Raw genomic sequence first — 16,083 nt, 5'->3', positions numbered from 1 at the left:
GCTTCTCAATTTACCATTGTGAAAAAGCAAATTGGGCCTACACTTTAGTAGCATTTTTGACATATGCTTATATTACTGTCGGAATTGTACAACAGACTCTGCTTGTGATTATTATGGAAATGACTTTGCTGCTTTTTGAAACCAAACAAGACACGTATACTGCCGAAATCCAGCCTTCTATCATGTAAGTATGTTAAAGTATGTGCTTTGGTGACGTGTTTGAAACCACTTCACCATAGTGATATACAGAAACTACCTTCCACCTCAATGTCAATTTTGAATTGTTTTAAGCACAGGTGCAAAAATTTTTTCTAACCATCGCTTGATTTTGCAGACGTCAAGAAAAACAGATTTAGAGTTATTTCCCATCCATCGATTTGCATATCCAAAACATTGGTAATTTACATACGTTATACGTGATTCAATGTTATTCGAGACAAAAAAGTACAGTCACCAAGTACCGAATGACTTCGGCATTCCCAGTGGGGTACATAGAAAATGTTACTCTATTGTAAGCACGATACAATGAAAATAACAGAAATGTGCTCAGCATATCAGAAAATAACATTTATGTGCAATGTAAGATAATGTTAAATGTTCAATCTGGAATGAAAACTATTTAGTTTAACTTAAATCTTTGTATTAGAATTGATAACTTTTAACAATATATCTGGTAAGCTTTGAAAACAAAAGTATTTGGAATAGTCTGTCTGACAGCAGCTGAACCACTTGAATTTTCCCTTCCGTCCAACTCTTTCTGCAGTGCTAAAGCACTAATTGAAGCAAGTCTAGATTTGTTCAGATTCTGAATTTCCCATCTTACTGGGGGCTCCTTTTCAACCTAAAATGAATGATTTGTCTTTATAAAAATAATACATATTTTTATATTTATAATATTATTTTTCTATATTGAAATATAACAACTACTACATGTGGTTTACATTGTTGTTCTAGGATCACAAGATCAATTAAGAAAATAAATGCTGAAGAACACAATCTAGGTAAATCCATACTGGCTTCCTAACATGTTTCCAGCAAAGATGTCAACATTGTTGATGAAAAGCTTGCTGGTATGGAATGGAAATCGTTACAATAGCCATGTTGGACGTTATGTAAGGGCCTGCAAGGAGTATTAAAACACGCACATTGAAAACATGAGGAAGAATAAATCAAAGCAACTCATTGACGTGATAAAACACTGCACCTTTAATGATTTTTAAAGCCGATCAGTACAAAGATAGGCAGTTTGCAGATTAAATATTTCATCAACATGATCAATTGCACAGGAAAAGATATTGCACAAGATCTTATGGTGACCTTAGAGGTCAAAGATCCAAAAGTAATTAATATGATGAACACATGCACATCAAGATGAAAAGAAACAAAATAAACCATGGCATTGTAGTTCAGTCAAGTCATTGCATACCCTTTGTCACAAATATTTCAACAGGACTGTATCTTGAGGATACAGCATGATGTAAAACTATCTTAACTTCTGATAAGTTTTGTTATATTTCTTATGTATCAGTTGCCATGTTAAGACAATGTGTAAGGAATCATGTTAAGTCTTACTATTTATGGACATACTCAGTAGTTAATATATTATTCAAAAGCACTTGTAATAATGACACCATATCACTGCTTTGCACATATATGGTTCTCAAAACAGCTATGCAAAAAAAAATAAATAAATAAATAAATAAAAAATTAGCAATTAAAAAAAGTCCTATGGTATCATAGCTCACCTGTGTATGTGGAAAATGGTTAACAAAGACATACAAAAGGTGCCGCCAGCATTGTATTCAAATATGAAACCAGTGACTAAATTTATACATCTTGTAAACTTGCTTGAAAAAAATACGGTAAAATCACACAATGTAGAAAAACTTAAATCAATGAAAGGATACTAAAACATGCCTAATTATAACTTCTTACTGTGTGGCAATAATGTTGCTGTGCCTAGCACAAATCAAGATCAATACTGGAAAAATAACCCAAAATATGGACCCTATGTTCCAAGTACTTGGAACGATATGTAACATTTCAGCTTGATTGGTCCAGGGGTTCTGCAGAAGATGCGTAATTTGCTTAAGAGATGAATAAGGCCGACGCCAGAAAAACAGCTACTGCATGAGCATACTTGACTTTCAGCCAGGTGAGCTATGAACTAAGCAAAGGTAATATGAAAAATGACTACAAATAAGAAAATATGCACATGTAATCAACTGTACTTCAATGGCTCGATGATATTTTTGTTAAAATCAAAGGCAGTTTTACCCAAATATGTTGTTCAATTCACCTGGAATGTTTGTGTTTTTATACACACATATTTGGGCTCTCTGTCATTATGTGCAACAGCCACACACATTTGTTCAAAGATCATGCACACTCGAATGATTAGTCTTGGTGCACCAGCAGGACCATGTGTTTTTTAATTCAATGTTAACTTGAACATTCTCAAGGTAACATCTTAACACTGATGAATTTAAATTATAGTGGAACAACATTACAGTCCTCCCTCAATGAATGAAATGCAAAAATAAACCAATAAATATCACATCCTTCTGGTAACCATAGTAACAATATAAACACCAACCTAACATCATCATCAATGAAGAAAAGAATGTTTAGTTGTTTCATACAAATACAAAAGAAATAAATACAAAGGGTTTATACATTATCACATTGTGTGTCATTTTGTTCTACAAATATCCTCAAAGGCTTTGGCTGAATAAGCATATCCCCATTTAAATAAAACGAACAATCTAACAAAGAATATCTTCAACAAATGATTTGCTTGTAACTCAAACAATTACTGTTCTGTGATATATGTAACAACACCTGTCACTACTACTGTCCAACAAATTCTATTAAGAACAACAACCAAAAAAAATCTTTGCTATTAAGCAACAGAAGCATATCTGCACTATAAAATACTGAGAACTTCGCTCCACTGCAGTGTTGGACAACCCTGCATGGAATTTGTCAGTAGGCACCTAGGGATGGTTTCCATAGTTACGGTAAAATCATGGTACAGTACACTTTCTCAATGCTTTCTCAATGAACACATTGATAACTTGAAATTATTCATCTATGGTCTTGATGCAGTTCCAGATGACATATAAGAATCTACTTATGTTCTGCCAAGTTCCGAAGTTGTTAACAGAAGATCCATCAGACGCTGTACGTCATGCAAGACCTGCTCTGTTATCACCTCAACAGTCAATGACACAGTCACTAAAGCAGTTGTCACTTTTATAATCAGTAGCAATCGCTGTCACCTCTTCAGACAATGACACAGTTGTGACTGCCTGTACAGATAATGATGGTGCAGTTCTGATCACCTGCATAAGAAATGACATGCTTCTGATGTCTAGCAATGTGGTATCAACTTAGTTTCAGTTAATGATGGCGACATCTGCTACACACGCAGCATCATGTCATTATAACCTAGCTCCAACAAACAAATATATTACCTATTTGGCAAAACTGAAGATTTAAATAAGACTTTTTGGCTGATGATGGATTACATTGAACTTTCAGCTCGGAAACAAAATATTACTAGATTGCATTTACGTTTCAGCCAGAGAATGAGTGATTTAGGCTTAATGGAGAGTTATGTTTCAGTTATGTGTCTGTATAGCAGATACATTCGGGATACACATTTGTCCCTTTACTGACATCCACAGTGCAGTGCTCACAAGTCAATTACCAGATGTTTGGTGAATTTGGTATAAGCAACAATGATGAGCATATCCTCACAGTACCAAGGGATGCAACTCAGCAATGTAAACATCATAGACCATCTGGCAACCTGTGCCTTTGAAGAAACCGAGAAATGTTTAGGATACAAAAAAATCATCTTTCTTGGCATTTCTCTTGTTACAGTCTAAAAGTAGATTGTAGCACTTAACAAAATACAGATTTCAGTACTAAAATTGAATGCCTTGCAACACCTACTGGCCTCTGTCAGGTTCATGTAAAGGTGCTCTTGGGCTTTTATTTACATCACGAATTCATGTAGGTTAGAAAAACATGTAACTTACAAACAGAACACAAACCAATAAAAGCATAGATACATTTAAATTCTCCATAGATATGATAAAATAAATCTATACATTCAGCAGATATCCTCCTCACATGTGCCTCATAATGTCACCATGTAGAATATATATCCTATTGGGGGAGACATGGAGTAGATCTAGTCACCATAATGTGATGCTGTATAGAAGATAGTCATGGTGTGGTGTGTCTTGTTGAAGCATATACAGATTCCATCATGAACTCCTTGGACCAGTGATAGAGGTGTCCTTTCGGTCATGGAAGTGAGGAAAAGCTGCCATCTTTGACTGGCTAAGCTGGCACTTTATCATATTATTTCAATGATAAGAATTGATGTTGGTAACCATTTTTATAGTTCTGTCCACTTTTGAAGGGGCATTTTTCACTTCATATTGCCAAAATAAAACAAACTTTTGAATGATATGTAAAATAAATTATCCTGGAACTCTGTTTCACTGAACAGGAATGCTTTTAGAAAGTTATTCAGTTGTGGAAATTGTCTGATGATCTATGAATACAAGTGTATCAGGTTAATATTATTGACACTACTGAAGTGATAAATGTCAAAAAGTCAGGACAAAACTTTCCAAGAGCAAAAGTAATGAAATCAAGTCTGTTGAAAAACCACGGTGAAACTTGATGACAGTCACTTCCTGACAGTGAGATGACATTGTGCACCATGACTATCGAACTATAGAAATCTATGATACAAGATGCACATGGCCAGCCCTGGCTCCTGGCTCATTAGGTATGTGCCTATTCCTGATGACTATATAGAAGCTTAGGTGGATGAGGAAGGACTGTACATAGAGTTACAGAGTTCAGTACCTTTCAACATATTCACACATCGCACAGTGCCTACAAGTTAGGGTTAGCAGCTCTGTGCTTCCAGATGTCCGTTCATTGTCACTTGGGTTTGGCTAGGCTCTACTATACACTTGTCATTTGCATTCACATTCTGTGAAGCAGCTTCTGATAAATCCACAAGTTTCTGGTACTCATGACAGTCCACATCACTGAGAGTGTCTGGTTCTATAAGCTGATCGTAATTTGAGCAATCAGTGTTTGATTTGCATTCAGAACTAGCACAAACTGTTTCTGCCCCATTAGGCATGGTAGCACCCTCATCACATGGCTCATTTTCTTGCATATCCACACTGTCCTTCTCAGGGGCAATGTTGTAATAAATTCTATCACTATCTTCCACAGTGCACTGTAAAGTGTCCATCTCTGTGGATAGAATTTTGGCAGTGCCACTCAACACATCCTGTACATCACAGTTCTGAGACACGGATTCGGGGTCCTCACTGGTTAGAGGAGGTGCAGTGGCTCGGTTAAATGCATCTCCTGCAAAAGGTGGGTCTACTCCCAATTCTTGAGCAAGTTTTTTCTTGTCACTAAAGATATCAGCATATCTTGGGAGACCATCACCGCTGTCCCCTATATCGCGTTTACAGTCACGGATTTCCTCGTACTCCGATTCACAGATCTTGTTGTTCGTCTCATCGACACATGTTCCTCTGGTGCCCTGGAGTTCGGCTGCCTCATCAATATCTGAAACAGAGATCAGTGGAAATTAAGTTTGAGTATGCTTTGCTCAAAGTTAAAGAATTGAATTACTTTAAACGGAACAGATGGTCAGACCTAAAAGGATGGGAAAGAAACCAGCCTGAACCAAGGGACTTGAGTACACAGAAGTGAAATAAAACATAATCTCCAGTCATCGGTATAAAATCAATTCAAGGTCATCTTGGCTTATTCCAAGACAATATTCTTTTATTACACAGTTAACATTTCTTGTCAATGGTTCAGTCAGGCTTGTGCTCAGCAGTGGCACAAATTGGGTTGTTAACCACTTTCCCTGTTGTGCAAATGATAAAATGACGCATTATCTGGCTCTTATATTGACATACTACAGGAAAAACACTCAAGACACCCAGCATCCCTTCATCACTAACAGTACTATATATACACAAAACTTCCTGTAAATCTAAAGGTAAATGTAAGTGTTAATTTAACATCATTTTGAAATTCTTCTCATGAAGGATCTTTTCTTGCCATCTTGTCCTTATTCAATGGCATTTCACGGTATTTTCCAATTTACTTCCCTTTAAAACAAAACTCATAAGTCAACAGGTTTTTCTTGCAAGACACTTTGCCTAATGGACCTCCTCCTAATACATCAAAGGAAGCCTGTTAATGCAAACATAAGAGAGCATCTCACCAATAACATACATTCTGTTGGCAGCTCTTAACCACATTGTTTGATCCCGACTTATTTCCATAACTGACACATCTTCAAAATCATGAGGAACTGTGTCAAAGCCCTTATGATAATTCCCCCTCAGTTTCAAACAAAGTTGACAAAAGAAGAACATCTTCCCAAATCTTTCTTTTGGTCCAAACAAATAACAGTGAATAGATCACAGAATCAAAGAGATTCTCTGGAATTCTTTGTCAGAATAAATGTGGAAGCTGGTCATTTTATTCTCAAGAAATCAGCCATTTTGTCACGTGTTCTTGGGTGACAATGTAAGCATTGATCCATGGGAATATCACACTAATTATTGTATGCAGTGTCATGCAACAGAACAGGATATAAAAGAAACCATTTGTGCTTCAATATTTATAAACAATATTATATATAACTAATAAAATAAAATTATCAGTAGAAAATGCACATAAATTCTAGCATGTATATTGAACATATGATGATTTGAACGAAAAGGCGACTGAGCAAGACTTGACTAAGTCTACAAGACACAGCTATGCACTTGAAGAATAATTGGAACACTCTAAATTGTGCTGATGAAGTTCAATTTCAGATATGTTCCTTTTCCTTTTCATGACATGAATGAAACAGTTTTGAACTGCTTAGCAAGAAAGTCAACCTCTACCACTATGAGTATGAACATGTTCCACTGGTATGGATGTGATAGTGTCCCCATGTCCCAAAGACAGATCTATTCAAGACACCTTGTTTAATAAACATCTTTTAACAAAACACCACTTCACAATACTGCATAAAACCCGGAGTGATTGTGTTTAAGAGTAACAGGACATTGGGTCCTGTAAGTTTCAGATGTCTGTCTCACCCACTGAAACTTCACAGGACCCACAGAATAAAGTTAAACAAACATTTCAGATTTAACATTTCTCATAATTGGCATTGAAATTATTAACATCATATGATAACAAACATAAGATTACTAAACAGCAAACAAGTGTTGGATGCAACAAATAACAACTTCACACAAAGACAGTGTGAAATATTCAGTCAGATGATGGGGCTGGTGGGTTGGTGATTTCTGTCTGACTACTGGTGAATCTGCTAGATTTGTCAGAGGGTCAGACGCTATTCGTGAATGCTGTAAAACCCATATGGCACAATATGCAGTCTTAATTCAAGCCACCACTCCAAAGTCAGAGACAAATAAGACACCAGCAAGTGCTCATGGTATAAGTAAATACATTTAAGTAATAAAACATATGTATCCTACAGTCATTACTCCAGACATATCATGGTTTGACCTAACAATTCAGTGATTGACATCGTGAGCACCAACCAACACAGATGGGAGACGACATGAATTAACAAAGTCACTAAGCCTGACCACAGGATCAATTTGGTCTGTCTTGTTCAACATGCATAGGTTGCTGTGGTGAATATTCTTACCCAGAATCCCCACTCAGAACAAGCAGGGACTTCAACAGGTGAAAATCAGCTGGGGGCCGAAACAATGTAAGAAGTTACGGTGAAATTCTGAAATTTGATAGCCCAAGAGACAAGGTTGTGGTTACCTGATGTTAATAAACAGGACCCCAATCTCCTAAATACTTTTTCCCAGGATTAAGACAAATCTCAAGATCGATTTGCATTTAAATCAGTGACAGAAGTTTGTCTGAGCAAATTAGAACCATACTACTAGTCGCCCCGCTGGACGACAAGGGTATGTGTCACGGCTGATTATAAAGATGGTGTTTAATATAACATGAGTTTCTACTGCAACATTTTTCTTCACTGGGCCAGTAGAAAACAACTTGGAACAGTAAGTTTTCATATCTACTGGCCTGAAGGGCCTGTCTTATATCAATGACTTATATCTACAAATTTGCCATTTTTCATGGAAAATTGCCATCCCTGAGTAAGGATCATGTCTGGATACAGTTCCAAGCAAGTACTCAAACTCTCACATGTTAGAACAGATTAATATGGCGGCAATGCCTACAAATATATGTTTCATAGTTTCAATATCAAAGAAACAGCATTTTTTATCAGACATGAAACTTCTTTGATGGGCTTCAACTGTTTGACTATACATCTAAGTCACAATACCAGCAGCATGTTACTCAATCAGAAATACCATCCCTTTCTCCCATCTCCTTTCATAATGAATTGACTTGATCTAGTCTTCAACTGTATCTACGAACACATCAGATCCAATAAAAACACCCCAAGAGTAAATGCTACAACATTCTCATTAAAATCACCGGCTTTAAACTAGATTCTGTTGATGGAGAACAAGGTTTTCTTCATGTCTCCAACAGACCAACCACATTGGTATCAAAGAACATGTCAAAATGCATAACATATAACTTGTATAAAAACTGCAAGATAATGAGAGAGTTCTGTTTGGTGAACAAGAATCAATCAAAATTTCATTTCCTTTGAGAAGCAGATCACAAATCAATCAACAGTTTAAACATGACTTTTTGACACAGATCACACAAAAAAGTCTCCCATAGGCATCCATGGAATTTGATGGGCTATTCCTGTAAGATGGATCTTCATTGAACATCCACGTCTTTGTCCTGTTTGACTTCATCAGGTAACATTCATACCCAATGATATTACAGCTTGTACATCACAAGTATAATCCCTGGCAGAGCTATAAGCCAATGTTGACTGAGACCTGTTCCGGAGAATTACATCATCTACACGGGCAACAATCATATTGTTGCGTAATTCAATTTTACAAAATACTGTTTCATTCCTTCCGCTGAATACTTAACTTTTCATAATCTAATAAGAAACGATGCATTGGAACTGCAATGTATGTGTTGAAAGTTAAACAAATAAACATCCATGCTCTGACACCACAAGTATAACAAGTCCTGGACTAATGAAGAGTCACAAAGCATTCAAAACGAAAAAATGTTGAAAGACCAGTAGCTGGAATAAGACCTTAGTATCATTCCTTGCTTTACGTAAATATATCCAACAAATGGTGGGGCAAATCTCTGGTTTTCAGTTAATCTTTATCATCAATGACATAAAAAATACTAATTTATATTTGTTCGAAAGTTTCTTCTCTGTATGATATAAGTATGAATTGGATAATGTGATTACAAAGGTGACTATCATATTCTTCTTTCCCAGTCAAATACTAACAAGAAGTTATCTTCAGCAACCTGTGCTTGACTAACAGGATCAGATAGTTAGGCATTGGTTGATGCATGTCCTTGTGTCTTAATGGCATAGACTGATGCTCAATGTCAATCACTGGACTGTCTGATCCATACTTTATATTTATTTTTTTACAGATGTTATGTAGCTTGAATGTTGCTGACCGCAGTGTTAAACAAATAAAAGCAATTGCGCAGAAACTGTTACTATTGTTATTCATGTTACACCTTTTTCTATCTAACAGAAGGTTTATCAAAACATTCAAGAAACTATTATGCTGATGTGTGACACTGAATTTAACTCATTTTGACAGAAATGTTATGGTCAGTGATAGCAGAGTAAAGAATAGCATAGCAACAAAGTTCACAAACAACAAAGCCCTGCAAAGCCACTCTAAAGCTAGATTTCATTCCCTTTTGTATGTAGCTGATCCCAGTGAAATCTTAAGTACTTTAAAGTATTTTCTTACCACAAATAGCTTTAGCCTGTCGGACTACACCTGTTTTAAAAACACTCTTTGTAAAGAAATGTCAGTTGGAGAAATAAGACTAGCTATTTTATGAATCCATAACCAACATCAAAACAAGAAAATGCTTTAACTTTGTACCTCCGTCAAATCATTTTCAGAAAGCAGATGCATGGAGTTTTCATATGATATTTTTATATTTTAAAACATTAGCCAACAGCTATTGACATATTGGGAAAAGGTTGGACATGATGAATCAGAAAGGAAAAGGCAACACATCTGCTTTCTTCAATACCAAAAACAAAAATGCACTTTAGCCTAATGGCTGTTATCTCCAGACTATTTTTTCTTCTTATCACCTTGATCTCTTATTGAAGAAAGAAAAATTGATGAACTTCTAAATACAGGAAGTTTCGATCATTTGATCGAGGTTTGATGGTCACAAACACTATAGTGTATCAGTCATGCTGAAGAACTATCGGAGAGTGATTTGTCTCAAAAGTCTATTTCTAATAGAATACCAGGCCTACCACAGAAAGCTTTCCCTCTGTTCAGAAAAACTCAGAAAAGTCCACATTAATAATACCGAAATAAGCATGCTACCTCGCTACTATCATGAAAGACAATGAAACTGTAACATTTTCATATCAGCGAACTTTGACCTCAACTGCTCATGCGAACGGGGCTTCTTTCAAATTTCTGAGCACCCGTGAATTGCCTCCAGTAGACAAAATCTTAAATATGTCAGAATAATTGCTGTTAATCATTTCATGCCACACAAGTGTGCACACAAGTATCATGATGATAAATCCCAAGTAACACATCAAATGTAACTTTTGTCCAAGTTGGGTTCCCAAAGGCACAGATTGATGTTCCTGTTGTTGATCACTGGATTGTCTGGTCCAGACTCAGTTATTTACAGACCGCTGCCATATAGCTGGAATATTCCTGAGTGTGGTGTAAATCTAAATTCACTCACTCACTCACTATATTAGTGGTGAGTGGAGACCTATCTAGGCATGGACTACCAACAAAACAAAACACTGACCTGAACATACTTTAGGATCAGTCCATAAATAAATAAATAAATATATTAATCTCTGTATCGTCTGAGTAAATTTCAATGCTATTTCATGACATCAGTATATATACATTATTATCCATGACACAGTTTTCATATCGATAATCACTATAAATGATTCACATCCGTATTTTCGGGTAATCAGTCTTTTAGCCAGTTATAAAATGCATTTAATACTGAAAAGTGATAACATACTCCATATTCTCAAGTTCAGAATGCATTGTTTGTGACAGAACAGTGGGAAATAACTGAAATGAATATAATACCTGATACAATATATATTTTTTTACTTCATGTTCATGGACATAAACAATGTCTTTATTGCTGCTATACTTGATATTAGTAATGTTGTGCTCTATTTCAGCAAATAAATTAAACAAAAATCAACAAACCAATTTTCAACCAGTAAAAGATGTTAATAACATTATGAAAAGCTCACATTAAAATTCATAGATGTGGAGATATTAGATCCAGCTGCACTGACAAGAACCATTATAATATATCGACTAATTATTTAGTTTTCTGGACCTGAACCCTTTTTGTGTACCATGACTAGTATTTTTTAAATTCTCACACAAACATAAATCAATAATATATTTTTTTCAGTTTACTTCAGCTGGCATATCAGAAGTTGTTACTGCATGCATTATTTAAGGAGTGAGTGAGTGAGTGAGTGAGTGGGTGAGTGAGGAATTACGCTGCTCTTTGCAATATTTCACCACTATAACATGGCAGGGGACACCAGAAAATGGGCTTCCCACATTACTTAAGGAAGAAGGGTAGAACCTGACAGATGGGACACATGTAAGTTTAACAAGAGTTGTTAGGAAATGATGTGCAGGTGCAATAGACTGAACAAGGAATAAGGATGAGAAATTCTGCAGCATACCATCTACGCCATTCTGAAGCACACTACTGATCAGAAGGCTTATACTTAATGGCAAAATTTAATACCAGGGTAATATGATTGTTATGAACTAATGACACTATGAACACACAGAAAGGACTTTGTACGACATTTACAAAACTTTATTCTCTACTAGACTCAGAATTTAGTTGTTATACTTAAGCCAAAGCATATATGACAAAGCTGGCTTCAGACAAGAGTCAAAGTAACAGAGTGTTCAATTACCTTCAGCAGTTTCATATATGTGGCTGCCACTGTCACATACCACGGGGCACCTGCAATGGAAACACAAATGGTTACACATATGATATATTCTTACATGTGAGAAAAATCAAGTACATGAGTTGTTGTCACTTGATGTTGAAACTATCAACATACATACATTAAACTGTCTGCATATATAAACACACATAAAGTGAGTAAGTATTCACGAGAATCAATCACACACAAGTGTTTACATACATCCAGTACAGTAAACTATATGTACACCAACAAAACCCACTGTGTGCTTTACAACAAGCTAACTAATCAAAGCTTACAAATATTTCCAACACATGCAAACTCAATCCACGAGATGAACACCTTCAGATTAGGCAGAGAGAAACACTATAACAACCATGGAAGGGCCAAGAGTAACGGGCCCGGTAGGCTACAAATACCAACACTGCTTTACACAGGATCCAACCAGCCTTATGAATGCAGACCCTTGGAGATTGAATTAGACCAATTTGTCATCACTATCTACTCTTATTCACACCTTCATTAGTGGTGTCTCGGACTTCAATTTGTCTTCACCTGTTTTTCAGAGAAAATCCACTTCTCAAACACTTGAAAATTCAAGTCAGATCTCAAAGTAATTTCAATCCACCTAAGACAGATTAACTACATCAGCTCTCGATGAGAATGTCTGAACTTGAATTCAGGGTGGCTGAATTAAATCACAGTACTCGTGGGGCTATACAGGAGGCACAGAGGAATACAACTTCCTGACCATGTGTACTTGACAACATCGCAGATCTGTTCTCAGTTGAACATGTGGATGCTAGAATAAAGCCATTTAGTACTACTGTAACCTTTATTGTGGAAACAGTTAGTTAATAGTCACATGACTTATCCCACCAGGTGCCCATTTTCTGCTGGACGAACGGAACATGTGTTGTAAAAGGAGTGAAAATGTTACAGAAAACTATCAGTGAGTGAGTGAGTATAATTTTACCCTGATTTAGCAAAATTCCAGCAACATCATGGAAGCGGGACATAAGGAATGGACTTCACATATTTCAATAGGGGTGAAACTGTACGCTGTAATCATGGATTGGTACATATTGCGCTACAAGGTTGGTTTAGTCCATTTCAGTTCAGTATATGAGACATAACGATAATGCAGAATATTGACAACAAAAGCCAAACCTTACGTTACTTTTATAACATGGACCCAAGTCCAAACAGTGGGCTATATATCATATAAACAGTAGTACATGCACTTCAAGTTTATCAAAGCGTATCAGAACGATGTGGGGCAAAAAGTCAAGGAATCTAGGTCTAGATCCATGAAACTCACAAATATGACTATGGTACTAACAAACCTTGGAACATGTAGGATGAATGTGGGATCCAAACTCATCACAAATATGCTCCCTACAAACAAACATAGTGGAGAACAGGCTTTTTGCTCCTGTATACTACTACAAACATCACTGCAAACTATTACTGAAAAGTGGAACCTAATATTTTACATGCACCAAGTGCACATAAAAACATTTCCAAGTAGTATTTCACTAACCTTCACTTTTCCACATAACACTGATCTATGAAAACACTGGATTTCTCTCAGCTTAATGTAACGTGCCATATATCCTTTCGTTATGAACTAAGTAAGCTAACATGCTTTCCTGGGTTTGCCATCACCAAAATGTTGGTAGTGCCAGAATGTGGATCTTATTAAGCTTCTCCCCCAGCAATTAACTCTGGAGATCGAAGATTTGGGTTATTTAGACTACTTTAGGCATCTATCCTGTCTATGTTTCAACATAAATAAATTTAATGAACCAGGGAGCAACCTGTTTTTTGTTCAATGCAAATAGGTTTTCACGTAAACATGTGCTTGGTGCATGATCCTTATAATGGGTCTAGAGAAGAACTGTATCATATTTATTGTGTCCATGGCTACAGATATTTTGATGTTAAAAGCATTTACTCACAAGTCAACATTTCTTCCTGAATACTGATAGTTTTCTTTACATTTTCACTCCCTATAACAGCAGAAGTTTTACAACACATATTTCTTCACCCAGCAGAAAATGGGTACCCAGTGGGATAAGACATGTCACTACTAACCTTCTAGTGCCTCACAGGTAGCTTGGGTTATCCGGGGTAATAATGTGCTGTGCTCTGATAGTTAGCACAATGAGCATTCACCAAGTAAATGTTGTTTAGTGCATTATGAATGCACTTATTATCATAATGATTATGAAAAATTAAAAAGATTCCATTAAAATAATGTTCCATTTGACATCTAACTTGTATCAGATTGTGTGCAGCCTTGGTGTGTAATGTGTTGCATTAACTCAAAACAGCGATACACATACCTAATTTACAATATGTGAGACACACAGCTATTTTAAGGCATTATATACTGAGTGCATGTGCGGGTGAAGTCTGCTTTCAATCAATAAAATACCTGAACAAATCTGTCAAGTAATACTGATATGTTATTTGAAAAGGATACAGTTGGGTAATTATGTTGTTGGCTTTTAAATTGTTTCATGCATATTTGTACGCAAGCAACTCAAAGTAGTAGGGTAATGGTGATTAAATTTGCGTACTTTATGCAAACACATAGTTTAAATGGATCCTTGTGTGTCAATACATAATGAGCCATGGTTAGACACATAGGAAGGAAACAGAAGTTGAAAGTAGCAGAGTGAGTTTTGTTTTCCGTCGCTTTTAGCAATATTCCTGCAATATCATGGCAGGGGACATGAGAAATGGGCTTCACACATTCTGTCCCTGTGGGGAATCAAACCTGGGTCTTTGGTATGATGGACCCGTGAAGGTCCCGGGGTAGAATAGGCCTTCAGCAACCCATGCTTGCCATAAACGGTGACTATGCTTGTCGTAAGAGGCGACTAACGGGATCGGGTGGTCAGACTAGCTGACTTGGTTGACACATGTCATCGGTTCCCCATTGCGCAGATCGATGCTCATGTTATTGATCACTGGATTGTCTGGTCCAGACTCGATTATTTACAGACCGTCGCCATATAGCTGGAATATTGCTAAGTGCGACGTAAAACTAAACTCGCTCACTCTTTGGTATGATGAGCGAACGCTTTGACCACTAGGCTGCCCCTCACAGAAAGCAGCAGATAAGTCCAAGTCAAAATATATGAATAACATTTGTACTGTTAAAATTTATAAGTATTAGTTTAAACAAGCCCAAACTTCTTAACACCTTACTCTAACTACAGTGTCATAATATGGACTATCATTTGGGTTTACTTGACAAATTATAAGTTTCCCTAACAGACTTGTGGTTTAAAGGCACAGACCACTGTTTGTTGCATAAGAAAACGTGAAAGTTTCTTCTCTAGTCCCTGATTTCTTTTCAGTCATGTCACTACAATCAATGAATGTCTTCAAGTCATTGTTACTTGAAAGACTAAACTTAGTCCCTAAAGCAAGAATTATTAGTTTAACTCATAAATAATAAACAAAAGAACAAGTTGTCTCTATTCCATCCTTATTCTGTCTGCTTATCTTGACTGGATATTATTCAACAAGGATGGACTTGTCGTTCAGAATTGGCTGGAAGCAAGGCTAGATGTATTTTGGTTAGTTTCTGCTGTCAATTCCTTTGCAAAATATGATTTAAAATAAGTGGTATGAAGCATAATGATGTTACCATAGTGATCTGAATGTAACAAAATATATCAGACCTATCAAAATAAGTATGAAAGTAACTGATGACATGAGTAAATGCTAAATACCTTGAAACAATGCTGTCACTCGACATGAATGACATTTGAAAATAATATGACTGAAAATATTTATCTTCAAAGACACAAAATCTGCGTTTTCTGAAGTGATTACTCTAAGCTACACACATACTTATCTCATATATTTTTCGAAGGGAGAGGGGTGATGTTTGATGTGGGCAG

General features: G+C 36.3%; 1 protein-coding gene across 2 annotated transcripts in view; it reads right to left on the bottom strand.

Moving 5' to 3' along the window:
• Positions 1-1,188: 1,188 nt before the first annotated feature.
• The window catches only part of LOC137258029 (uncharacterized), a 53,267-nt gene continuing 38,372 nt past the window's right edge, over positions 1,189-16,083 (bottom strand). For both annotated transcript variants that reach the window (XM_067795567.1, XM_067795568.1), the window contains exons 7-8: positions 12,149-12,198; positions 1,189-5,616 (exon numbers count right to left, since the gene is read on the bottom strand). In XM_067795567.1, coding sequence (XP_067651668.1) covers positions 4,934-5,616; positions 12,149-12,198 — 733 coding nt within the window. In that variant the 3' untranslated portion in view covers positions 1,189-4,933. The remainder of the gene's footprint in view (positions 5,617-12,148; positions 12,199-16,083) is intronic.

This window comes from Haliotis asinina, chromosome 12 (assembly GCF_037392515.1).
Source record: "Haliotis asinina isolate JCU_RB_2024 chromosome 12, JCU_Hal_asi_v2, whole genome shotgun sequence".
Classification (NCBI taxonomy): domain Eukaryota; kingdom Metazoa; phylum Mollusca; class Gastropoda; order Lepetellida; family Haliotidae; genus Haliotis; species Haliotis asinina.
Note: the sequence above shows the minus strand (reverse complement) of the source record. Positions and strands in the feature narration are given on the sequence as shown.